Genomic DNA, 26,859 nt, shown 5'->3' on the forward strand with positions numbered 1-26,859 from the left:
TATCGAGTCCAACCCTAGATACGTTTGATTTCTCTGGTGCGCGGGACGGAGGAAGGGCAGCGCGACGGCGGATAGGGCGGGGTAGGAGAATGAGTTCTCTTCTGAATCGTTTCCCCTGTATGAATTCCATTTCTTATCTGAAACTTTTGCTCATTGATCCGTTCGAATTTTCGTTTTAGATTGTGCGTATAAGTTCGTTTTAAACTTGAATCGATGGAGACGGCGGCGGCGGCGTATGGAGCAATGAAGCGGACTAAGATAGGGCTGGAACAGACCCAGGAGGAGCTGCACCGCATCCGGATTACTCTGTCCTCCAAGAACGTGAAGAATCTAGAGAAGGGTGAGGCGATGTTTGATCTGGCTCAAGCGGTTAACACTTATGCTTTGTTGTTTGTTTCGGGATTTTGATTGTGTTTTTGTCTCTTCAGTGTGCGCGGATCTTGTAAGGGGAGCGAAGGACAAGGGGCTGAATGTGAAGGGGCCTGTGAGAATGCCCACTAAGGTTCTTCACATCACCACCAGGAAATCTCCTTGCGGCGAAGGTATTATGACCCCTCTTCTGGGGTTTTTTTCCTACAGTTTCTTTTCTCGTCATTTCTATAGGCAGTTGGTTTCTCTGTGTACCATTAATGCCATGCTACTAATGCAACTGTGTACTAAGTCGACATATATACCAATATTTTAATGCTAGTGTCTTAATTAGTTATTAATACATAATTATATGACTTGAAGTAGTATGTATTATAAAATTAGTCGACATATATACTTCTATTTTAATGTTAGTGCCTTAATTAGTTATTAATTATGCATTATATGACTTGAAGTAGTATGTATCGTAAAAGTAGTCAATTTGTCTTGGGCACATTCAATACAACATAAGGTATAAGTAACCCATTGCAAGGTACGAGTTTCTCATTGCTAGTAGTATTGCAATTGATCAGAATATTTAGTCTAGTGATTATACAATTAAAAAGATATAATCACAAGTTTAAAAGTAGGCAGTAATAAAAGTTATAGTAATAAACACACAGTAACAATATGAGAGTCCCAAATATAGGAAGCAATTATACATTATCGATACAATAAGTATCTCGATGATCAAGGTATTAGTTTTTCGATTTTTTTTTTTCAATAAATCAAGCTGTTTATAACTAACTTTTAAATTTTTTGAACTAATTTTCCTTTTTGGTTGAGTCTGATTGATTGAGCTCGGAAGATATTTATATAAAGTTCAGTAGTAGCAAGTGTTGATAAATATAGTGCTAAGTGTGTGGTGCGGGTAGCACCTGGTTTTAGATGTGCAGCGACAAGGGTTGCCAACTAGATCTTTTTGGTTGACGATTGATTTTGTGGTTGAATGAAAGTCAGGGAATGAGTTGCAGTGTCTTTTGATTGTCTCTATTTGAAGGAAGGTGGTTGCTTTGCTGTTGAGTTCTGAGGTAGCAAGGTGGTTCTAGCTAGTTTTTGTGGTAACCAAATAAGTTGAGTGGTTCTGCTGTGCAGAACTACCAAAGAGTTGAAGCTAGTGTTTGTGGTAACCAAATAAGTTGAGTTGGAGCAAGTCTCTCAACCTCAAACCAACGCCCACCAACCATGACCAGGTAACAGCAGCATCATACGGCAAGAGAGCTGTTCTTATGGAGATTGTCTGTTGACATTGGTGAGGAAATCAGTAGACACTGGTTCTAATGTGTAGGAGATAATATTAAAATTATCTATCTATTTTTTCATGTTTCTAAATTAAGTCTCAATAAACATCAGTTGTTTGCATTTCTTTTCTTTTCTTTTCTCTAATTTCTCTCCAAGTAAATAGATCAATACGGAATGCTAAATCAGAATTCAATGTTGAACTTGTTCTTGTAGGAACAAACACATGGGATCGGTTTGAGCTCCGGATTCACAAGAGGGTTATTGATCTCCTCAGCTCTCCTGAGGTTGTGAAGCAGATCACCTCGATCACGATTGAACCTGGTGTTGAGGTTGAAGTGACAATTGCAGAGTCATAAAAAGCTTAATAGATATGCACTGCTATTTTTCTTGAAAAAATAGTATGATTCTAAATTATGTATGTATTTCTCTTCATTATTGCGTCATTCCATTCCATAAAAAGGATGGGGAACGAGTCACAATTAATAATTCCTTTAAAAGCATAGAACACTCATTGCAGTTTTGGAATCTTTGATTTTAAATAGAGTTTTTGTTTTTCTAATAGTGTTTTTTTTCTTCTTAAACACCCATGCATGTAGGTTCTTAAATTCAATTTTTAAAAATATTTATTTCTATATTTATTTTTTTCTAAGAAATATATTCTTTTAAATAGAATCCATAAATTTATTAGAATAAAAGTTGATAAAAAATTCGGTGGCAAATTGTAAAAAACCCCTTGCTGCTGAAATTGGATGATCATTGGGGTGACATCATGGCTGACATCCATCGGTTTAACAACGGTTCATGGTTCACGCGAAGCAGCCGACGACTGAGAGAAGAGAGAAGAGAGAAGAGAGAGAGGGGTACCGCGAATTGGTCTGCTCACCTGCGGATCATGGCCGTCGCCGAGACCGCAAACGGCGTTGATCTAGCCGCCGTCGATCTCGACGGAAAGGAAGCGCCCGACTCCAATAAGTTCACGGATCTCGCTTCCGACGCCACAGTCCTCGCCGTCAGCGATTCTCTCTCCTTCCTCCGCCCTCACGTCGACCCTAATGGCTTCCTCTTCGAGGATCAGCAGCTGCACCGCGACTCCGATCAAGGGCGGCCCGCGGTGGCGCAACGATCCCAGGGAGCGGAGCAGGAGATGAGGGATCTGGAGGAGCTCCTGTCGAAGTTGAATCCGATGGCGGAGGAGTTCGTTCCGCCGTCTATTACCGGCGGCGGAGTGCCAGCGCCACCCTATAGAGGCTTCGGCGTCGGGTTTGGTGGTGGGTTCTATGGGGTTGGATTTGGGGCGAGCCCTGCTTTGGGGAATGGCGGCTTCGATGGAGGCGGTGGATGGAGGGTAAAGGTTTTGCCTGTGTTATGTTGTTCTATTGCTCTCTTTGTCGATCTCTTATTTGGTTTGATTTGTTTGATTAGAAGAAGAACGAATACGGTCAGGGGAAGCGTCGGATGAATAACCGGACTAGTCAAGCACAGAGAGATGAGGTGATCAGAAGGACTGTCTACGTTGCAGATATAGATCAACAGGTGTAGAAACTACAAAACATCCTTCCTCTTTACGTTGGCTGTGCGATGGCAATTCTTGGGCTATGCTATTTATGAACTAAGACTTATTTCCCATTTTACTGTATGCTCTTCTTTTCTCTGTTATGCTGCTTTTGTTATATTTTATTTTGCAGGATGACTTTTTATTACTTTAGGTTTCATAAAGAGCTCCATAGGGATTGAATTAAATAGATGAATCACATTGTAATTGGGTTATGTGACTATAGATTTTGGCTCTTGTAAGTGTAACTTGTAGGCAAATATTTCTGTGTATTTTGAAAAAAAAAACATATTCACCAAATCTCTTTAATCACAACGGCGCACAAGAACCAGTTGAAATTGTCTTGAGATGTTTGGTGATCTGTGAAAAGAAAAGGTCATGCACTGCGACGGAAGCTGTAATTAGGAATCTTTCAGATAGAGATGAAGTGAATTTTGAGTGTGCTATAATTTGGTAAATCTAGCTTTTTTCTTACCTTTGGTTCCAAAGATGTTTGATGTGACAATGACTTCAAACTTCATGTTATCCATACAGGTTTAATGTGGGCTTCTGATAACTAGCTTCAAGAATTTGATTCAAGTGCTTGAAGAATTTTATTCATGTTTTAAATAGATTGAGATTCAGCAAGGCATCTCGCCCAGTGGTTCTAGAATCTGGAAAACCAATAAGATAGACACGCACCATTCTTAATTTTCATGGGTGTTACATATTAGGGCTTGTTATGAATCCTTGGCTTTGTAGCTTCTAACCAATTCAAATATGTTTTCAACTGGATTTGTTAGATGGTTTGAGGAGCCTAAATATCTTGTAGAGTGTAGATTAACCTAATCGTGGAAAGAAGTATGGGCTTGCATATGAGATTGAAACATTGCCATGTTCACATGAAATGAATCTAAAACTAGGAATTAGGATCCACGATCTTTTATTTCGTTCATTCTTTTCTATCGATTTGGAGATATTTTAGCCATTGTTGTCTTTGTTCTTGTGAGAAGTAAACTCACAGTGTTTCCATACAGTTCCTCGTGAAAAAAAATAGTGCACATATCTGCTTATGTATTTGACATTATGCTCTGTACATTCTCATGCATATAGATTCAGAAAGAGAGAACTTTTAAATGTGCGAGGATAACCCATCTCAGGTGGTAATGGCTGCTAAATAATCAAAGATGAAGTTCTTTCATCTAAAATCATATGCAAGAAATAGAGCTGTACCTTCTTAGTTCCAATAATGAGTAGAAAATTTCCTTATTTCTGGATTTACCATTATAGCATTATGAAAGAAAGAGTCAATCTGTTCCTTGTTTGATGAATCATGTGTGTTAAGTGCCTATGCTTCCTCTAGAATGTAGATTAAATAATCATCAAAATGTGTATATGTTTGCTGATAAAACACTGAAAATACGAAGTTTCAAACATTGGCAAAAATGAAATTAAAAACTAAGAATATTAGATCCTCAGTCTTTTATTTCATTCATATTTTTACTCTTATCAATTTGGAGATATTTTATCCATAATTGTTATTGTGTTTGTAAACTTCCTAATGGATTCATAAGACAAGCAAACTTCAGTGAGTATATCTCTGATGATGAGTGATGCCATACAGTTTCTGGGCATGGTTGATATCATGCTTTGAGTTGTTTGTCCATATAGCTTTTACTATTACTCCTCTTATTTTGGTATTTTAAAAGAGCTACAGAATTACACCAAGTGACTTGTTTGAGAATCTTTAAATTGAGCTAATGTTGTTTCACAGTCGATGGATTTATGCATTATGAACAAAGAGTTTATTTGTTTATTCTGTTGCTTGGTTATATGTAACTAGTTAATACCAGATTGTGCAAGCCTTTCCCTTAATGTATTTGAAACATGGCTAAAATCTGTGTCCTGGATATGTAGGTTACTGAAGAAGAGCTTGCAACACTTTTCAACAGCTGTGGACTTGTAAGTTTCCTTAATGCTTTTCAAGCCACTTCAATTCAATTCATTTGTTTAAAATGCAAACCATTTTTATCTTTCAGGTTGTTGACTGTCGAATGTGTGGCGACCCAAAAACTATTCTTCGTTTTGCTTTCATTGAGTTCAATGATGAAGGCATGTACAGCTCGATATATCCTTCATTGTTCGTCTGCATCTAAATTATTTATTCATGTTGCTGTTCATTATTTGTGATTATGCAAATCCAGAGGGTGCAAAAGCTGCTTTAAATCTGTCAGGAACCATGCTTGGGCTTTACCCTCTAAGGGTTCTTCCTTCAAAGACTGCAATTGCGCCTGTGAACCCTACATTTTTGCCACGGGTAGGAGAATAAGTCCTTCATGTCTTCTTAAGCATTTTCTATACTTCTATTGTTTGAAATCTGACTGCCTGAGCATTCCTCTTGTTTCAGTCAGATGATGAACGTGAGATGTGCTCAAGGACTGTATACTGCACAAATATTGACAAGAAGGTAGGTGATACATTCTCACATTGGTCAATCCATCATTCTAATAGCAGTTTAATACAACTTTCTTTTTAATGGTTTACAGATTAGTACATTTTAAATAGTAGCTACTTAGTTATTTCTCACCTTTGGTTAGTTATGACCTGAACATTAAGTGGAAATAACAATTTCAGTCAATTACTTTCACAAACAAAGACGTTTGGCCTTATATTAGAATGAATATCATTATTTTATTGTTTTGATTACAATTGCAGTAGCTATGTGTTCATCACTAGCTTCCCTGTTGTCTAAGTCACTATAATTTTAGGTGTCTCTTGAACATAAAACATTGCATTTATTTTCACCTGTTAGGTATCTCTTGTGCTATTATTTCTCTTCAGCTTTTATTTCTTATGTGCTAAAGCAATTCCTCTCCATCCATTGCATCAAAAACTTCTCTTTCCATCATGCAGAATGTAAGCAAAAGAATTGAATAAGAAAGCGACAGAAAACAAAAGGCTTAAACAATCTCATCAATAAGTATGAGTTAACTGTTTTTATATATAGATAAGTTCTCATTATATACAACAAAACCATATTAATATGCTAGTATCAATAGGATTATTGCTGGTGGGTTTAGTTCTGTATTAGTATTTAGGTTTAATATTTTTCTAGAGTCTTGTATATATCAATGCAATTTTTCTACTTTCTCCAATAACTCTATTGATGCTAATACCTCTAACAACTTCTGAATTACTTAAGAGGTGTTCTCTTTGTTGGTATCTTTCAGCTGAACATCTTGTGCCTCAATGCATTCCTTTCTCTTACACTATTGTATTTTCAGGTATCTCAAGCTGAACTTAGACTCTTCTTTGAGTCCATATGTGGAGAGGTATGTATCCTCTGTTCATCATATTCAGTTTTGCTCTTTAAAGTATTTCTGCTTAGAATAACTTTCCAATGCAAATCATGACTCTTATGCTTCAGGTTTACCGGTTAAGGCTTCTTGGAGATAATCATCATTCTACTCGGATTGCTTTTGTTGAATTTGTTAGGGTTAGTACTATTCTATTTGCTCAACATGACGACACTAAACTTTATGATTCAAATTCCTTGATTTTCACATATTAGACCAAGATATTTATCAATGACAAGAATTTCCAAACTCATGGGCGTTTTAATGATTTTGAAGATAAGGGCACCTTGAAACAAATTAAAGCTTGGGGGAAAGGGGAGAGTAAAAAAGATTTTTTTTCTCTTCAACTACTTGAATATTCAATCCCAGAATTAGAATTAACAAATTTCTGAACTCTGCATATCCCTCTTAATTATACCATTTTTTTTATCTTATATTCTTTGATTATAAAATAACAGTGTCAGAATTTGAAGTTTTGTTGCTTCAAACTCTTTTTTTTCCAGGCTGAGAGTGCAACTGCTGCACTGCACTGTAGTGGGGTTGTCTTAGGATCCTTGCCAATCAGGTACAGTTTGCATGCTATCTCTTTGGTCATAGCATCACATATTAAACCAAACTGAAGTATTTGAGTTCAAAAGATCCAATTGAAATTGAACAGAAAGCAATTCATCTTATTTGAAACTGTAAATTATATTTATATATTATATTATTGTCTCTATATATCCTTTAAAGCAAGATTTTGTGAAAATAATAATAATCTTTTTTGTAAATTAAAATTTATGTTGATTAATGAATATAACAAGTAATAACAATAAATCATACTAATTAATATGCTAACTTGTCTATATATATGCATGTATATATATTTAGAATCTTAATGTTTAAATTCAGTTTTAACCATTTGTTCAAGCTCAAGCCAAACCAATAATTTTAGCTACCTTAAATCAAAACTATACCAATAAATGACAAATCAATCAAAAACTAGTTTTCATACAATAAAAATTGAAAATATGGTAATAAAAATAAAAGGTATGTTAACTAACATATTAACTTACATGTGTATGTATGTATGTTATAAAACCTTAATCGTATGGTTTGGCTCTGTTTTATTGGTTTGTACAAGATCAAGCCCAAACTGATAGTTACCGATCTTGCAAATCTAAACAAAACCAAATAAACTGTATATAAAAATTTTCAATTTGAATTGATTTAGTTTGGTTTGGTATTGATTTCAAGGTATGTGCTCCGCCCTTCTTTGATATCACTTTTCTGTGGCTTATTTTCTTTTAATCAGTTGAAACATCCGTCTTAAGCTAAACCAGCTATTAATGTTGCAGGCTAAGCCCTTCCAAGACTCCTGTGCGCCCTCGCTCTTCTCGCCCTCCCATCCATTGAATCTTTGTAGGTTGAAGAAGTGTTCCATAGCTATACTACAAGAGATGCATATACACAATTTATGATACATTCTGGCTTTAAAGTTATATTTCTTCCGATGAAGAGATACTTACTGCACATAGATCTTTGAAATATGATATCGTCATGTTGAAAAATCTCACATGGCAATGTAAGCGGTCAGCACATTTTACTTCTGTTTTTTCAGATTGATTTTATTAGTTCCGTCCTCATCATATAAATGTCTATCATCTCCAGTTGGAGACTGAGATGTCTGTTTGGACACTGCTTTTCAGAAGTCGTGGAAACTTTGCTATCTAGTCTTTGATTTTGAGTTCTGCTCTATTGATAGAAGTCAATTGCAACAAAACCTTCAATGTGGATCCTTGTGGATCCCAAGCTGAATAGCCAATGAAAAAAAACAGAGGATTGTATTAAGCTTTGATATTTTAATAAATGTGATTTAGTTATTTCAATTTTCAACAATGCCCCTATCTTGCATTGTAGTATCAAGCATGCTGAAAGTTCGAAATAAGATCACGGTGAATCCAGTTGTTTATTAACCTATTTCGCCAGTGATATCATCCATATAGATATGTTACTCAGGCACTGTTCATTATTATCACCAACCATGAGGTCATGTCACAATCATGGAGTCATGTCCCAGTGCTGTTCATCGTGAAACTCAAAAAAAAAAAAAAAAGAAAACAAGTAAATGAATAGAAAAACAGAAACTAAGACAAAACTGATCCCCGACATAGCATTCAATAAAACTATCCGATAACTGGAGGATCAAGCAAGAGAACATCCTTCAGACTTCAGAAGAACAACTTTCGCGACCTAGATGAGGGCGAAGCAGTTGCTGCTGACTTCAGAGGATGCGCCACATTGTTACTCTCATGACTATCGACAACCTTAGCTGCCTTTGGATCCGCAAAGAGAGTCCTTTGGAATGACTGAGAAAAACCTGTTGCAATTATTGTCACATGGATTTCTCCACTGTAACGGTCATCCACAACAGCCCCAAAGATGATGTTTGCAGAAGGGTCTGCAAGGCTTGTTACAACCTGCAAATTGTGGATTAAAAATGAACTTTCGAACAAAATCTTGGACTTTTTAAAGTGAACGAGTTCAAAATGTATGATAATTTGTGGCTTACCTGAGAGACCTTGTTTACTTCTTGCAATGTGATATCCTTTCCTCCTGTTATATTATACACAATTCCTGTAGCAGACTCAATTGAAGAACCAATAAGAGGTGCTAGTGTAGCTTGTTCAGCTGCTTCTTGTGCACGGTTCTTGCTGGAAGATACACCGACTCCAAGCATAGCTGTTCCAGAGTTCTTCATGACAGCTTTTACATCTGCAAAGTCGACATTGACAAGCCCGGGAATCTGCAAAGTTGGGAAAGGTCAGTTGTATCATTACTATCCCTGAAATTGCAAGGTGTATTTGACACAAATCTAAAAAACTCACTGTTATGATGTCCGATATCCCTTGCACCCCTTGACGTAGAACATCATCAGCCAGGAGAAATGCATCTTGAAGAGGAGTATGCTCATCGACGACATCCAACAACCTATCATTTGGAATAACTATAAGAGTGTCGACACTCTTCTGTAACTTTTCTATAGCTTCTAAAGCCTGAAAATTACAAAAGCACCAAGTTAAACTATTTAGGTGAGAGTTACAACGAAAGCAGTTCAGAAACATGTTTCATCATTCAGACTTCCGAGTCAACTAGGAAATATGTTAAATAGAATTACCATCATAATAACGGAACATACCATATGAAGTATTAATAAGGACAAGAAAACAATGAAGCCCTCACCCAAGTTATAAAAATATAAAGAACATTCAGTAATTCAGGAACTATAATTTCTGTGTTAATAATTCTCTAATTACGGATTATTTCTGTTCATATTCATTTTTCTTTTCATTTGGATATGATGTGTACTTTTCACTTGTGCAACAAATACGGTAATAGCTTGCGTTGTTTGATTTTATGAAATACGTGTGAAATATTTATATGCTGCTTGTAGATATTTGGTTACAGAAGTTCTTATAACTAACTGTGTTACAGTTTCATTGGTTGCTTCCAATATGTAATCCTGACATATTACTAGCTTACAGTGAGATGAAATTTATTAAAGATAGAAGGGTAAAAAGAAACCCTTAAATAGAGCATCATATGCAACATGGGAAGTGCTTCAGTACTTTCTCCTCAAACAGATATGATGTTTTTTGGGGGGACTTTCTCCTCAAACAGATATGATGTTTTTAGGGGGCCCCCAAAAGACATCATATCTGTTTTGAGGAAAAAGTACTGAAGTACTTCTCATGTTGCATATGATGCTCTATTTAAGGATTTCTTTTTATCCTTCTATCTTTAATAAATTTTATCTCACTGTAAGCTAGTAATATGTCAGGACTTTATATATTAGAGCCAATCAATGAAACTGTAGCACAGTTAGTTATAAGAACTTCTGTAGCCAAATATCTACAAGCAGCATATAAATATTTCACACGCATTTCATAAAATCAAACAACGCAAGCTATTACTGTATTTGTTGCACAAGTGAAAAGTACAAATCATATCCAAATGAAAAGAAAAATGACTATGAACAGAAATAATCCGTAATTAGAGAATTATTAACACAGAAATTATAGTTCCTGAAGGGCAGCCCGGTGCATGAAGCTCCCGTTATACGGGGTCCCGGGGAAGGATCCATTGTACACAGCCTTATCCTGCTTTTATAGTTCCTGAAGTTTAAAAAAAATTATTCTATGTGCAGATATAAAGAAAGAAAGTGAGTGAACCTGCCTGTAAAGAGCGCTTCCGACCTTCAAAACTGAATGGATACGTGACCACGCCAACAGTCAGATATCCTGCTTCCTTTGAAATCTGAGCAACAACAGGAGCAGCACCAGAACCAGTTCCCCCACCCATACCAGCTGTTATAAAGACCATATCTGAATCCTTAAGAACATTTGCAATGGCTTCTTTTGATTCTTCAGCAGCTTGCTCTCCAAGAAAGGGATTTCCACCAGTACCTGTATTTCAAGTGATGAATTAGCTTCTCTAATGAATTTATACAAATTTTACATATCAATTTATCACTAAAGAAAGTAATCAAGGAAAAAATGTCCTATATGCTTCTTTTTTTTTGCTTTCATGCTATTCTCACATATAGAAGTCTAAACGGATCATGCATAACCAACATCATTTTGTTTTTCCAGCCATGTGATAAAAAAACCTAACTAGATGTGGTTAAACATTAAAAGTGAAATGATATGACACACAGACCCGACAGGATTTACATCTTTTCCTAAATCAAACTATCAATTTGTCCTTAGCATCTTATTAATCTCTAAAAACCACACATGCAAGACAAACTAACTATATGAATTGGTATCCATAGGAAAAACATGTAGAATTACAAAGAGTTGATACTTACATTAGTAATATTTCCTAATTTCTAATAGAAAGAAAATAAATGGCAGAGTAATGCATCTACCAATCTGGTACCCATTAACATATGATGTTGCTGAATCAATATTAATTTATAAGTTCAAGAGTGCCCAACCTAATCCACGAGTCAAGACTTCTCCAATCTGAAGCGGATTTTTTGCTTGAGAATGCAAAAGTGCCTGGGAATCCGTGTTGATTGAAAAAAACTCAACCCCCTGTCAATCAACAAGGCAATGGAAACCCGCATTAGATTCCACTTTATTAATGAATCTATTCATGGAAGCATTTATTGAAATGTAAATCATCAAACAAAAGAAATTTCAAAAACCTAAGCATCTATTGATCGGACAAAGAAAGTTATAATTGCATATTATTGCAGATGCAAAAGTTAAAGAAAATCAGACACAAAGGAATGTGAGCTTATAATTGAACACTTGAATCAAAATTCCTTTGCTCACTTAGAATTGCACCTCAATCGAGCATAAGTCTAAATCCCCAGCTTATCTAAGGGAAATGGAATTACAAGTCCAGCCTGCATAAGTTTACCACAAAATAAAAATTGTTCAGGTAACCAATAACAATTATCTGATTGGCATTCGGACTCTAAATACATACCTAATCTACTCACCAAATATATGTCTAGACTAGTTCTGCAAAGAGAGAAAGTCATTTGAGTTTGCTCTGCTACGTTTTATCATACATACAAATTACTTTCGAGAATACCAATTATCAATCCGCAGGTAAATCAAAGATTATTACACATGATATTGTAGTACCGACACTCTAACCCCAAGCAAATTGCAGAAAACCAATTGCAGAGAAAAAGGAGCTGCACGAATTTAGGTATTCTGAATCAGCCACATGGATGCGGGAACAAAAATTGCATCTGAACGCAATGAACAAAGCACTAATCCAAGCAACAACAGCTAGACGACAACGGACAGGCACCTGCAAGCCGCTCCCGATCATGCGATTGACGGCGTTGTTTCCACCCCCTCCGACACCGACAACCTTAATCCTGGCCGACTCCACCGGGACGAACGGCGAGGAGCATCGGACGACGGTGACAGACACTGGCCGCCGGAGGGCCTTCCTCTGGGACGCCGGAGTCGAAGAGGGAGCGCAGAGAGCGGGGAGGGAGGAAGGAAAGGCGGAATGGAGGCACCAAGTGGTAGCCATTGACGAGGGCAGAGCTGAGAAAGGAACAGAGTGCGACACTTTCAGATCCGAAGTTTAGGGTTTATGAAGTGAGAATATTTCAGCTAGCTCCCAAACGTTTAACAAAATATCGTCGCTTAATCCTGTAGATTCAAACTGTAAATTAAAGAAATATTAGGTGTGACATATAAATCTACCAAATTAATGTTTCTATTTCTACCATCTTTGCAAAAACTGAAGGTTGAAAATGTAATTTTATTTTTTTTTCCAATCGATCGTTAGATTATAATAAACGAATTTAAACAGAATGAATAATTCTATTTATTAAAAAAGATTCTGAATTATACTTAAAATAGCATTTTCCATATTTAATATTATCCATATAAACTAGTTAATTAATCACATAATTTAATTATTTATCTTGGGATTGCATTGTATTATACCTTAATTTAACTATAATCAATCCACTTAAATTTACTGTAAATATTTAAATAAATTTTAATTTATTTTTAAAATTAATATGATTTTTTTAAATTCAGATATTCAACTTTTTAAACTGATTAATTTTGGAAATAACCAATCTAACTCTAAAAATATTTTCTATCAGTCATTAAAATATATAAGAAAATAAAATTTGAAAAACTAATAATGTTGGACCGTCCGTTAAAGTCCGTTAAAATCCATTCTTCTTGATTTACTCTGATAGCAAATAAATTTTTTTTTTATGAATTCATTAACCAGTTCATTAAAAATTGAATATCTGAATTATATATAAAAAAAATCTGAGATTATTATTCGACTCATGGAGTATGATCACTGTAAATTTATTTTAAGGGTCCACTCAACATCACAAACCTTAAGCTCCTAGACTACAATGCAACAAAAAGACATCAAATTATCATCAAGACATCCGTGATTTAATCCCAACTATAACATATTTGTAAAAACAAATTCTCCAAATGGAACACGCCAACTAAGAATGCTGGACGTCTAGGTCATTTACCATGAACACTTTTCGATTTTTCCTAATAGTTGATTGAAAACTTTTACGAGACCGAACTAGTCATCCCAGATTCAATGTTACATTGATCAATTTTTTTTAATAGCGAAGCTTAAGGACAAAGCTATCCTTTTCTATTATTATGGTTCTTTAGTGATCAACAATGGATGATATTCATCATGTTTAAATTTCTTATAAATATGGAGATAATTATTCTTCAACCAAAATATTGAGACATCTATTCTTCAATTTCTTACTTGTCCCAATTATCTTCCTTGGACTTGTTATGAGAATAGAACTTGACTTTAAATGATGATCTCTACAGTACTATCGGATTGGATGAGTACCAAAAACTGATGAAGAACCACTCGAAGACCATGAATGTGTGTGAGCTTAGAATCTAACATAAACGATCAAAGTCGTAAGTAACCGATACCTGTACCTGGGCTTCGTAGAAGACAGTTTTTGGAACGAAATTCACTTTAATGCCCAAAGCAAGACAGTGAAAGCAAGGAGTAAAGCTATTTCCTGAACAATCCGGAACCCTGAAGCGTCCTGCAGTATTCAGAAATGGTTGGGGATTTCTTTATTAACTCCCAGATTTTAGCTGAGTTCCGCAACCATTCACGCTCAGAGATGTTTCTCCCAAATGGATGGCCATTCATCGACAATACCTATAGGAAAAGATAAAGCAGTCATAAACTACACTAACAAATCAAGCACATTTTTTCCCCTCATGCTTAGTGTCGAGCTATGTTATACAAAATGATAGCTAGACCTGCTATATTATATAGAGTTGAATGTTATATTATAACTTCAGCACATGAGTACAATTAAAGAAATGAAGATATTAAGGTGGATGTATAAACATACAAAGAAATGAGAACATTAAATAGAATCAAAATTACATCTATTGATAACTACACATTTTAGATGGTATGGACATGTACTTAGACAAGTAATAAATGTTCCAATTAGCAATATGATTTATGAAACTATGACAAATATATACAAGAAAAAGATCAAAAAATACTTGGTTAATAATAATAAAATAAGATAAAATGTATTTAAATATAAATGATAATATAATAGGGGATAGAGTCTAATGATATAGAACAATCCATATAGCCGACCCCATTTAGTAGGAAAAGACTTTGTTGTTGTTATCGTTGTCTTAGTGTCAAAACAGGAAACAAGTGCATGATGTAGTTCCAGGTTTCAACAAAAATCAATAGGTTGACAAACAATAGATTAAAGGGTGGAGAGTGTTACTTGATCCCGTAGCTTTCCTACTGCAGAAAAATAGCTCTCAAATTGTGGTTTGGGTTTTTGCAAGTTTTTCTCTCTTGCAGGGAGCAGAAACACATCAGGATGTTCAGAGACCGAATCCTTTGCCGTTGAGTTCAGAGAACTAGTTCCCGATTTGTTGATTCTGAAAGAGGATGAATGGAAGAACTGCAACAATGCTTTCCTTAACAGTGACCCATTAAGATGAGATAAATCTTGATTTTGTAGTCTACAAAAAATCAGATAAATAGTCAGAAAAAGATTCTAACAGCATATGGGTGGCAAAGACCCCAAGTGAAGGTCCCAATGCGAGTCATAGCTATTAAACGATATAATTAAATAAACGAGTAGTAATAGTTGATCGAGATAAAAACAAAAATGACCGTGGAAAACATTCTAGCTACCAATTCAAGCAATGTGCAAATCACCAAAATCCATGGAAAGTTGAATAGAAAATTTTACAAGCACAAGAGACGACCAATACCAGTTTTCTTTTTGTAGTCCTCTTTGATTCATATTATATGTGTGCACGTGAACTTTACAACAATAAACTGAAAAGTCAGGACTATCCAGGTTGAATGTTGTAGATAATACACCAAGGGTGCGTTTGGTTCAAGTCATCATGTATAACCTTGGTTATGTGATTATCAGGTAATCATATAACCAAGGTTATAGGGAATAAAACATAACCAAATATTGTTTGGTTCAACTTAGGTAATGCAACAAAAACTTGTTTGTTTGAAGGTTTTAATGAATACCTTAGTTTAATATTTTACCGTATTACCCTCAGTTACAAAACCAACTATACATAATATTATTATTATTATTATTTATTATTATTATTAATAATTTATTTTTTAATGTTTTTTTACTTTTCTTTTTCTTGTATATTTTTTTATTTTTTTATGTGTTTTTTTATTTTTTAATGTTTTTATATTTTTATATTATTTATATTTATATATTTTTTATTTTTTTACATTTTTAAAATTTTAATTTTTATTTATTTATTTTATTTTAAATTTTATTTTTATTTTTAAATTTTTTATAATTTTTTTTATTTTTTTAATTTTTAAAAAAATTTAAAATTTTCAAATTTTTATAATTTTTTTTAAAATTTTTTTAACATTTTTAAAATTTTTATTTTTTATTTTTTAAAATTATTTATTTTTTTAAAAAATAAATTTTTAAATTTTTTAAAACATTTTTTTTTTTTAATATTTTTTTACATTTTTTCTCTTTTTTTTCATGTTTTTTCTTATCGGAGAGTATTTTTGGTAAAATCATCGAATACCTAAATCAAACAAGGTTTTTGTTGATAACCTTGGATGGATAACCAAGGTTATCAAGAATAACCCCGAACCAAACGCACCCCAATAGTAATTTATTCCTGTCTAAAAAAAAAAGGTGGGGCAAATGTGTAGAAGATAGTTGAAGAACGAACAAGGAATATGATGCTCACTTTGAATGAACAAAAACAAGGGCAGCTGACAAATATTCACTAGTAGCCAGAAGATTGCCTCTGGCTTCCTTCTCTAGTGCAGAATTCAGTAAAGATGGTTCTGGTATTCCATGCTTCAATAAATCAACCTGCTAAAATATAGAATACATTATATAATGCCGACATGTGCAGCAATTTGACTGAATTTTGAATAAAATGAAGCAAAACAAAGTTCTAGAGATGTTGGAATGCTGTTGAATGCGCTTGCCTTTACAGGTTGCTATAAGAAGTCAATGAATGAAGTTTGATTGAGAACTAGCAAAGAGTTTTTAGTTTACTGGACAGAAGCAAGGTATTTGAACCCTACTAGAAAGAAGGGGTCGGTTTGTATAATCAGCTCTTACAAATTAGTACATGCAGTAACTTTAAAGTACCATTGCAAAATATATCATGAATGAATGATCATACATGTGAATATTTTCTCAGTTCTCCCCCAAGTGCTTAGACTGTTAACTTGTGGAATATGATCTTGCTATTGTATGTGGCATTCAACTTTTGCATGAAGTCCCATAATTTAGAATGTATCCACTAGTTTAAAATGGAATAAGTATATTTGAATATCTATTTCAGTCTGTCATTACATGCCATGCAATTAGATACTTGGATAATGTTCTCAGAGACTTGTTTTATAATAAGAAAGTGTAAATGGATTCAAGTAATAAATCTAATTACGCTCACAACTATGCAATTATGCCATATCAAGTCTTAAAGCTCATGTCTTGAGTCGAGTACAAGCAACAAATACCCAGTACAAGCAATAACTACCCAGTGCTACGCACTCCAAAACTACCATGATAAACAGCCACATACTGAATTCATGAATCCCATCAGACACAACCAGCAATGCATTGCAAACAGTTGCTAGAAACACATTTGAATTACTTAGTTTTGACTTGCAGAAATTCACTTGTAAAAAGATACTATGAATCAGAAGTAATAAATTCAATGATGATACAACTATGAAATTATGTCATACTAAATCTTAAAGTTCACATACGGACTCTAATATGAGCAATGGCTACCTATTGCTACCCACTCCAGAACTACCATGATGATTTGAGATAGAATTTGTACCGTAAGCATAAGCTGCCACACACTGAAGTCGTGAATCCCTTCTGAGACGACCAACAAAACATTGCAAACAGATGCTAGAAACACACCCAGCTAGAATAGTCTCTTGCAGCACCCAACAAAAGAAAAAAATGCTAAATCAGAAACCACTAAAACAGATAATAAAATATATATATAGAAATGGATTTGATTCTATATCTAACCTGAATTCCCATCAGTTCATGAGCTAAATCTGCAGGTAAGGACTCTCCAGTCAAAACGGGAATAGCAGATGAACCATCAGGCTTCATCATATCTACTAATATAGAAGGGCTAAATATTGGCTGCATATAGAGTAAAGTTTGACAAATATAAGCAGAAAAGGATATTAAAAGAGCAGAAAATTAGTAAATGAAACAGCACCAAAGCATTCTTAAACAAATTAAAGTGCTATGCAGCTCATCATCAAGCCGTCTCTGGCCCAACTATATGGGATTGACTACATGAATCTTATACCTCCAGTGATCTCTATGAAACTATACTAAACAACCAAACTAAGAAACTTCAATGTTGATAAGGGTTACACTTCAAATAGAAGTGATAATCCATATGCTACAAATCATGCCGCCCTTTGGGACAAGAGGTGCAATGTACACCAATATAATCATCAAGTTTCTATAATTACTAAAATTGAATGATTTGACTGCCATATCAAAACACTAAATAGTATGAAGAGAGAACATGAGCAAGCGAAGGACAACCTCCAAAATTTTCCAAGGTTGTATAAAAGATGAAAGAGGAGATAGTTTACATTATCAAGCATTATATGAACTCTGAAAAGATGAATAGTTAAATCCCTCTATGTGCAATTTAAAGCAGAAAATTGAATGAGAAGAACAAAGTGTTAAAAACCTGGGTGAATACTGTTCTAGAATCAATCATATTCTGTCATGAAATTGAATTAAAAACGAAAGGTATGATGCTCCAAGTGCAGATCCTATCACATGCATGCATCTAAGTTACCAAAAAACTCACACATCAACTAACCTGGGCATCAAGAAGTATCAGTCGTTCAGATGATACCCTCAATTCAATACCGACTGTACAATGTTTTGCCATTGCTCTACTTTCATCAGACTGTGTAGCAAAAGGCGGAAGCATTCCTGCAATAACATTTTTGCACTTTCAGAAGACAGTCCACAGCAGTGCGTGCACGAACAAATGTAAATTAAAAAAAATCTAATCTGAAAATACTTAATATACACTAGAATGCTAAAATTTGGGCAGCAGTGCATACACGAACAAATGTAAATTAAAAAAAATCTAATCTGAAAATACTTAATATACACTAGAATGCTAAAATTTCCCAAAGCAAACGATACCCTAGCATGTGTGGCATCAGCAATGTTGCATGGAGGATATTTGTTACACAGCATTTAGAAATGACATTTCTGTGCTCATGGTCATTTTACATGTAGGGATACCATATTATATGATCAACATTGAACACTTAAAGAAAGTATGAAGCAATATTCTCCCCTACCACGGGCTTGATTTATTTTAGATTATTTTCCAAATTTTGTTGCATCTAGGAGTATTTATTCACAGCGTTTTCTATTACCTAGGAACTCTGATACTCAAAAGTCTCTAATACCTACAGTACACATCCGACACTTTGACACTAGAAGTCCAACTTGCTATAGGCATTTCAATTGATCATGTGTAAAATTCGATATAAAATGAAATATAAGACATCTAAATCTATAATCGTATCCGATAGTCATGCCAGGGGTTTGAGTACTATAATGTAGTAATTTGTTTTCATTTGATGAATTTGCTAAGGTTGCTGGGTCTAGAATTATAAACTTACAATAATGAATTACTCCACATTCTAAACCAACTTGTCAAGAAAATGCTTTTGGTTCAGTGGCAACGTGGGGATAAAAAAAAGGCCAGAATTGTATTATTAACAGATGTGTAGGGAATATCTTGAGTACTTCTAGCATTATACTCATAGGAAGTTCAAGATAGCTAAGCAATCTTTTAGCTTGTGTTTTGGATGAGTGTTCTTTAAGCTTCAAAGTTTCTTTCCCTTGCATCTAAGTTCAGAAAATATGAAGCACAGTGCCCATTCATTTCTAACAGCTAGGCTTTTCACAAAATCTGGGGGCTTTTTTTTATTAAGAAAACTGAAACCTTAAAATAATAATAGTAATAAAACTTCCTGCATTGAAATAAACCAAGAGTTCACATTGCAAAATAAGGAGAAATAATACTTTAATCAGTCCATTTTTCAGTTGTTAAAGTTTCAGCTTCGTACTCTTAAAAGGCCAATTGTGGACTTTATAGAAAATCCAGAAGGATAGGACAGGAAAAAAATCCCAAAAAAAAACAAACAACATAGCTACCTGGATCTACAAAAGACATAACAAATCACACAATAAATTTCCATCTATGCGATTAAATAGATAACAAAATAATATATACAAGGACTTCATATGTCACAAGACACGCAGAACTGGATTTTTATCTTGATTTTTTATGCCAAAACTCATCATTCAGCGCCTTGTTTATGGAAAAATTAATGAATTTTAAAAAGGATAAGCTTATAAGACTCTTTGATGATACCTTCCTAAAGGGTCAACCAAAGAAGAAACAAAATGTTCCAAATCACATTATTTACTTCAACCAGAGTTTTCAAACTAAAAAAACAGTTAACACATTAAAAACAGGAAGATTTATACCTGGGGAGCTTCCGTCGAATCCATAAAGCTCATTCATGATAGTAGACTTACCAACCCCAGGTGGTCCAATAATTCCAATTACAGTGAAATCGGTGTTCTCAGTTAGAAACTGCACAAAAAAAAAAAAAAAACGATCATCGGGTCAGAGTCCTTCATCAGTGTTCACTGTTCACGATGAACTACGAGGGGGGTAATCCAGCAATGAAGAAGGCATCAGTTTGAAATTTCGCCACTGCTAAACAAACCTCGTCTACCTAGGACTAACGAGTAAGGATGCTAGCGAATTAGCGAAGTATAGAAAAACGCGAACCGGAAGGATCCGCTCGGTGTGAAACTCCCAGGACTCGGAGAGAAGATTTAAAGATCCGGGCTGTTGGGCATTTCGGGAGCGGTGAACGACGGCGGAGGGATCGTCCTCCCGGCCGAGCCTCTGGCCTGCTGCTGCACCGCCCGCTGGCTTGGCGAGGAGAATCTTAGGAGGAGGTGGGGGAGGAGGAAGCCCCGACGACAAAGACGAAGAAGAGGGAGCCTGAGGGATCCCTGAGGTAGGAGGCGCGCCGCCTGACATTCCGGCGAGCGTCGAGCGAAAGTGGCACGTCCGCCGCGAGCAGAAGGGGAGGGATTTTGACTGCTACTTTGGATCCGGTTGCGCAAATAAAATCGATAAGACACAGAATCCGAATCCGAATAAACTTTCTTTCCCGGGCTGAGCCCAGTCCCATCTTTAATTTTTAATTATGTTTCATATTATGTTGTAACCCCTTTGATTTTATGAAATTACGTCAAAATGCTTCTGGTAATTTCTCACGTTTTCAAAAGGCAACCCGTAATTTTAAATTTACTAAAAAAACTCTAAACATTTTAAATTGTTAACATCTTACCTCATAACTATCAATGCCATACCCTCGAGGTTTACGCCGCATCGCCTCGGAAACCCGAACCGAAACGGCGTTCAACACCGCCCGCCTCCCATCCTCCCTCTTCTGGCCCTTCTTCGCCGGCGATGGAGGACATGGATTGGGACGTATCCGCCTTTTCCGGCGTCAAGGCCGAGGAGGACGGTCCCCGCCTCTACTGCGACTCCTGCGGCAGCACCGACTTCGCCAGCGGCGACGATGGCTTTTACTACTGTCAGATGTGCGGCTACCAGAGCAAGGACGTCGTCGACACTGGATTTGCTATGGAGGACATCTTGGGCGACAACCATGGATCCGGTGCGCTCTACAACCTCTGCCGCAGCCGCGCCCGGACCCAGTCGCAGACCCCTACCCCCGCGGTCCGCAAAGATGACATCCTTCGCTCACTCGCCAATTCGCACGCCTCCGGGAGAAACCCTAAGGAGGAACAGAAGGGGACTCCGTACGGCTTCGAGGAAGAGACATCAGCGCTTAGGGATTTCCCAACGGGCCCGTGCTCGAACGCGGACGCGCTCGCAAGCGGGATCCGGATGCGATACATACAGGGGTTACAGGTGATCCTTCAGCTTCAGTGCGAAGCGCTCGTAGAGAAGTTCGGCGTGAGCCCCATAATTTGCGGTCTCGCAGGGACTATCTGGTTGCGCTATGTGGCCTCATCTGCAGTGTTCGATGAAGGTTGGGCACGGAAGACGATTGAGGTGTCCGAGGCTGCTTTTGCCCAAGCACACCCTGGAAGACCAGGTATAGGTTTTCACCATCTGTATGATTCATCTCAAGCAAGGTTTTAACTTAGATAATGTGTGTTTCAATTACAGAAGAGAAGAAAACTGTGAAGCGCGATAGAACTAAATGCATAGATCCACGGAATGCATATGGACAGAAAGCTGTATATATTTGGCTTCGTGCATTGAGGAAGACAGTACCTGTATATTCTTCACTGTCTATTTCGTTTTTGGTTTGCCATATTGCACGAGAAGCAATTCTGCCGACTGATATTCACAGATGGGCAGCAGAGGCAAAACTTCCATATCTCGCAGCACATATGTTGCTTGATAAATACCTCGGAAATCCTCAAAGTTCTTGTCCATTGAGTTCAAGGCTCATGTTCCGACCTGTCCGACTTCTTGGAGCTTGGCAGATGGAAAGCATAGCCGGTTCTATTGCCCAAACAATTGGACTACACCTCCCCTCTGTGAATTTCTATGCTCTTGCATCTCGGTATCTGAAAGATCTCTCCCTTCCAATTGAGAGTATACTTCCACACGCATGCCGTCTTTATGAGTGGTCGATCTCTCCAGATCTTTGGTTGTCTTCTAATGTTTCTAAGTTACCAACTCGTGTTTGTGTTATGGCAATTTTAATTGTCACAATACGAATGCTGTATAACATACACGGCCAAGGATTCTGGGAAAAGACTTTGTCAGATGTAAGAGATGCTCCAAGCAATCAAACTCCCATTCATGATTGCTTCAGTCAGAGTTCTGATGCTAAAGAATGTGGTTCGACAGAAGTTTCTTCCGAAGTTAACCATTTGCCATACATAAAAAATTCATATTTCAATGTCAATGAGCTGCTGGACGTTCTTCAAGCTACTTATGATAGGGTCAGAAATGTGCACGGTAACTAATTTAAAGCATTTGTCCTGTTAATAGTTGATTAATATTTACATTACTGATACCTGCAAGAGTCCTTCAAACAGTTTCCATTCCTGTAGGTTGAATTTATTTTGAAAATTTTCATTTCTAAGTTCATAAAATAGTAAGATGTTTTTAGACAACTTGTATAATTGGAGCTATAGTTCTTAAGAAGATTTAACCTGGAGTTTACTTACCTTCTGCTAGTAGCTCCTAAACCAGGTGAAATGAATATTACATTTAGCTATAGTTCCTAAAACTGGTCAATTAGTACAACATATAGTTGTCATGTTAGTTTGGTTTAGGCTAGTCAAGTGCGAGGTGTAGCTTGATAATGAAATATGAAAGTTTTAGTGGTTTGGATCCTGTTGAAATGCAACATCAAAAGAACTTTGATTGAACGAAAGTTGACTCTTTAAGCTGGTTTACTTTGATAAAGGAGTACCAGCTCTTTTTTAGCTAGTCAAGTAATCACTCACTTCCCTGGCTGTGCTGCAACCATGGCATTATTTTTTCCCCATTCGTCATTCATTGTGTTTCAGTTTAGTTTGTTAAATAGAATGGTCAGAGTTGATTAAGATGCTTAGATCTAAGCTTTTATGTTTGAGTTGATTCAAATTTGATGTCCTAGGCTTTTATGTCTAAGCTCTAGTTTGTTTGATACAATTGTCTAAGTTGATTGAGTATTCTTTATATTAAAACAAATGAAAAGTTGAGCAACTAGAATTTCTTCAAAAGCAATAGGAAAAGTGGAATTCTTTCTTGAGAATTTTGTTTATTTGTTATATCAGTCATTCTTTGCCATTATATATTCGCATGTTGTCATTTCATTTTTACTCTTTGATTACCAGCAAATCAGGCATAGCCAAAGCAGTTTGTTATTAGTGCTCCATCAATTAACATGTACTATATTATTGACAGACTATTCAAAAGACTTCAAATCCTTTCTCAAGTACTCCGGTAATGTTATTTTGGCCGGAATGACAAACTCATATGACGAAGAAACGCTAATAGAAAGACTGTGGGAAATATATGAGAAGGAAGAGGTACTCATTACTCAGCAGCTCTTTTGTCTCTCTCCTTGACAACTACAGATTCTTTTGCATAACAATTGAAATAGTTGACTGAGGTATTGTTATCTTAATATTTTGTGTGCTATGATGAATGTATGAGGTTACTAGAAGTATAAAAAAATATTACTATTTGTGAATAATTAAATAAGGTGATAAAATGATTAAATAATATGAATATGCTCAAACAACAAAGATTATACACCAAAGAAAATTCTAGGTAATGTAATCAAAGGTGAGTTTAAGAGACCTTAATCTTATGCATAGAATTCGATGGAGGGATATCCTTTTTATAGCTGGCCTTAAATAGTTGAGATTTACACAGCTGCATCATGATGATGCAATTGAAGGTAATATCCGACACTAAAGTATATTCCCATGACATGTTTGTCAAACATATTCTTATCAATGTATTCATGTAACCAAGAATGCATTCCTACGCTGTCAATTTACGGTCTCATCCAATACATTCGTGGAACACATTAATTGGTATATACTTTAATTGGTATATACTTTTCCTCATGGGAATATGTCATTCCATGAACTAGGTGCTCCTTAAAAAATTACAAATATTCGAAGTGTATGTTCTAGGATTTGATGATAAAAAAAAAAGCAAGCTCTGCACTTGGGATTAAGCCTTCTTATGCAAATTTGATATTTCTTGGATTCTAGAAACATTATTATAAAAGTATGAATGAATCTTACCAATGGTAATAATTATGCATTAGGCTGTTTTATATATCAGCAGCTAATGTCTTCTAATATTTCTCTAACTAAACATACCTAAATTTGATGAGTATCTTCTGGTATGCATATTCATGCACTGCAAATCTGCTTGTCACCAACTAAAACAATATACATTTTTCTTCCCTTGATTTTTTCATTGTGATTTTGCTTCTAAAGTTAATTTTACTCCCATCGCAGGATGATACTCATAAGGATGAAAAAGTTGACTTTCTTGCATCAAATGGTAAGAGACAGAGAGACGAAGTACCTGCTACTTCATTCTTTGACTTGAAGAAGCCAAAAGAACAAAACAATTCCATCCAACATGCAAGCAGAGAGGGAGTCCATGAAGATTATGTTGGTACAGCCGATCAAAATGGCATCCCATGTAACTCTGCTGCCCCAATCCAGAAACCTGAAGTTAGTAATTCATCATTGAAACCCTTGAGAAATGTTGCAGTCGAAAGAATGAAAATAATCATGGAGGAACATGGGTTTCATTACCTTCCACCAAGAGTTCGGCTTAGGGCAGATGGTTATCTTAGCTACCGTAGAAAGAAAATAGATAGCAAACTTACTTTTGCTGCACATGCTGATTATTACATATTACTAAGGGCTTGTGCAAAGATTGCTGAGGCTGACATCAAGCTAATGCATCTTGGTGTACAGAAATTTGAGAGAAGGCTTGCTTGGCTCGAACAACGAATTGATATGAGCTTGAATGGACTAGCTGATCTTTTGCATAAGATGCATGATGAATAATGCTTACACCGAAAACTAGAGTTTGTATTTTTTTTTTGGATACTAATCACCCCAAGCGTATCTGTCCTCAGATTATGTAAAAAGAGGTAAATTATAGGATTAATTTATAACTAACAGTCAAGTGGTTAGGGGTGGAAACTTCATGAAACTTCTTTTTTGTGGTGAAGTGAGGCTCACAGTTTCTTATTCGAAGCACTAATTCATTTTCGTTCTTCCAAATAAGTTGGTTACATCACCTCAACAAATCCTTTTTACAAGCCTGGAAGCTGTCATGTTAGATAATCACACAACTAACTCTCTGAAGCTGCATCTCATTCCTTAAACTCTGAGACCTTTTAGTGAAAAGAAAAAAAAATAATAAGTTTTTTTAAAAAGGAGGGAGCTGACTTTTTATCTTTTCAAAATCTATCAAATTATTACCATAAGTTCTCTGTATATTAATCATAAAAAAATTAAAAATTTCCTCTCATTATCTTATTTAATTAGCAAATTGTCTTTATAACTTTAGTAATGAGGATCTTCATGTACAGAAACCAGTGTGCTACTTAATATGGTTTTTAATATTGATAAATATAAATATCAAAATAGTATACAAACTCATCAAAATAAACCTCATATTCCAATAATTTTTATTGTCATTCTTAATAAAAATCTTACATGAAAACTGCCTTTATTGTTTTTTTTTTTTAAATTAACCTATCCAGAACATGTGAAATAATTACCCCAGACAAATTTATTTTTTTTCTTTATTTTGTCCATATCTCCACTTTCAATTTGCCCCCATTGCTATGTATCTGTGCCCCCGAAGCTACTGTATAAGACGCTTTCATGGTCAATTATGAAATTAATTTTCTCCCGTGGAAGATAATTCTGAAACGCTAGTTATCAAACAATGAGATATTCGTGCATTTTTATTTATTTGAATCATCGATGAAAATTTTTTATAGAACTAGTTAATCGTCTTTAATATTAATGGATTATGGATTCAATCCAAAGTATATATACATAGTTAATCGTGCCAAACTCGAGTATTTGAATTATTAAAAAAATATTATGCATTTACAAGTATAGTAAGCAAAACTCTCTCGAACTAGTAATCAAAATTTTTACTTCAAATAAAATTCTAAATCTTAGAGTTGGATAAGTATCACTAAAAAAAAATAGATAAATTGAAGTTAGTAAGATAATTAAATTTTACTTAATTGATGAAGAGTCACATGAAGTCAAATTAATTTTGACAACTTTTTTTCATAGTTGATGAAGTTAAGTTATTTTTGGTATTGTTCTTGCATAGTGGAAGAAGTCAATTTATCTTTGGAATAAATTCGTATGCCAATATCTGCTTCCCTTAAACTTGTTCTTCCTTGAACTCCCAGGAAATTCCTTATGTATTGAAAAACTTTTGGTCTTAGAGGCTTTATAAATATATTAGCTACTTGATCACTTGACTTCACATGAAACAATTCTATTTCTTTTGACTTAACATACTCCCTTATGAAATGTAAGTGAGTATTGATATGCTTGGATCTTTCATGAACTAGGTTTTTGGCTAAAGCAATTGCTGATTTATTATCCACATAGATCTTGTTTATAGCTCCTTATTGCAATCTAAT

The 26,859-nt window shown here is 35.4% G+C and overlaps 5 protein-coding genes across 10 annotated transcripts; 3 read left to right on the forward strand and 2 right to left on the reverse strand.

Annotated features, from left to right (window-relative positions):
• Nucleotides 1-20: 20 nt before the first annotated feature.
• Nucleotides 21-2,175, forward strand: LOC122036252 (40S ribosomal protein S20-2-like). The gene is made up of 4 exons (XM_042595521.1): nucleotides 21-81; nucleotides 180-340; nucleotides 429-542; nucleotides 1,864-2,175. The coding sequence occupies exons 2-4, from the start codon at nucleotides 214-216 to the stop codon at nucleotides 2,004-2,006; spliced, it is 384 nt and encodes a 127-aa protein (XP_042451455.1). The 5' UTR covers nucleotides 21-81; nucleotides 180-213; the 3' UTR covers nucleotides 2,007-2,175.
• A 268-nt stretch (nucleotides 2,176-2,443) lies between these two features.
• On the forward strand, nucleotides 2,444-8,274 carry LOC122036249 (polyadenylate-binding protein-interacting protein 11-like). 3 transcript variants are annotated; one of them, XR_006127338.1, is made up of 11 exons: nucleotides 2,448-2,995; nucleotides 3,073-3,183; nucleotides 5,099-5,143; nucleotides 5,221-5,293; nucleotides 5,386-5,498; nucleotides 5,589-5,648; nucleotides 6,466-6,513; nucleotides 6,609-6,677; nucleotides 7,041-7,102; nucleotides 7,875-8,101; nucleotides 8,188-8,274. XR_006127338.1 is itself a non-coding variant. In XM_042595519.1 (10 exons), the coding sequence occupies exons 1-10, from the start codon at nucleotides 2,543-2,545 to the stop codon at nucleotides 7,930-7,932; spliced, it is 1,089 nt and encodes a 362-aa protein (XP_042451453.1). In that variant the 5' UTR covers nucleotides 2,444-2,542; the 3' UTR covers nucleotides 7,933-8,274. The 3 variants fall into 3 exon arrangements, 2 of the variants coding, with proteins under 2 accessions (XP_042451453.1, XP_042451452.1); XM_042595519.1 differs by having other exon boundaries at nucleotides 2,444-2,995; nucleotides 3,076-3,183; nucleotides 7,875-8,274; XM_042595518.1 differs by having other exon boundaries at nucleotides 7,875-8,274.
• A 245-nt stretch (nucleotides 8,275-8,519) lies between these two features.
• On the reverse strand, nucleotides 8,520-12,593 carry LOC122036251 (cell division protein FtsZ homolog 1, chloroplastic-like). Its single transcript, XM_042595520.1, has 6 exons — nucleotides 12,349-12,593; nucleotides 11,516-11,615; nucleotides 10,753-10,982; nucleotides 9,405-9,572; nucleotides 9,089-9,322; nucleotides 8,520-8,996 (listed from the first exon to the last, which is right to left on the reverse strand). Exons 1-6 carry the CDS (start codon nucleotides 12,577-12,579, stop codon nucleotides 8,748-8,750), a joined length of 1,212 nt encoding a protein of 403 aa, XP_042451454.1. The 5' UTR covers nucleotides 12,580-12,593; the 3' UTR covers nucleotides 8,520-8,747.
• Nucleotides 12,581-20,777, reverse strand: LOC122036248 (protein SMG9-like). 4 transcript variants are annotated; one of them, XR_006127337.1, is made up of 9 exons: nucleotides 20,448-20,777; nucleotides 20,138-20,246; nucleotides 18,441-18,556; nucleotides 17,618-17,737; nucleotides 17,418-17,507; nucleotides 16,305-16,435; nucleotides 14,831-15,074; nucleotides 14,001-14,232; nucleotides 12,581-12,714 (listed from the first exon to the last, which is right to left on the reverse strand). XR_006127337.1 is itself a non-coding variant. In XM_042595517.1 (8 exons), exons 1-8 carry the CDS (start codon nucleotides 20,703-20,705, stop codon nucleotides 14,080-14,082), a joined length of 1,218 nt encoding a protein of 405 aa, XP_042451451.1. In that variant the 5' UTR covers nucleotides 20,706-20,777; the 3' UTR covers nucleotides 13,713-14,079. The 4 variants fall into 4 exon arrangements, 2 of the variants coding, with proteins under 2 accessions (XP_042451451.1, XP_042451450.1); XR_006127336.1 differs by having other exon boundaries at nucleotides 12,586-12,714; nucleotides 13,995-14,232; XM_042595517.1 differs by lacking the exon at nucleotides 12,581-12,714 and having other exon boundaries at nucleotides 13,713-14,232; nucleotides 16,305-16,432.
• A 262-nt stretch (nucleotides 20,778-21,039) lies between these two features.
• LOC122036247 (TATA box-binding protein-associated factor RNA polymerase I subunit B-like) lies at nucleotides 21,040-25,399 on the forward strand. Its single transcript, XM_042595515.1, has 4 exons — nucleotides 21,040-21,795; nucleotides 21,870-22,673; nucleotides 23,610-23,734; nucleotides 24,683-25,399. Exons 1-4 carry the CDS (start codon nucleotides 21,141-21,143, stop codon nucleotides 25,244-25,246), a joined length of 2,148 nt encoding a protein of 715 aa, XP_042451449.1. The 5' UTR covers nucleotides 21,040-21,140; the 3' UTR covers nucleotides 25,247-25,399.
• The last annotated feature ends 1,460 nt before the right edge of the window (nucleotides 25,400-26,859 follow it).

The sequence above is a fragment of the Zingiber officinale genome, unplaced genomic scaffold, assembly GCF_018446385.1.
Source record: "Zingiber officinale cultivar Zhangliang unplaced genomic scaffold, Zo_v1.1 ctg135, whole genome shotgun sequence".
Lineage (NCBI taxonomy): Eukaryota > Viridiplantae > Streptophyta > Magnoliopsida > Zingiberales > Zingiberaceae > Zingiber > Zingiber officinale.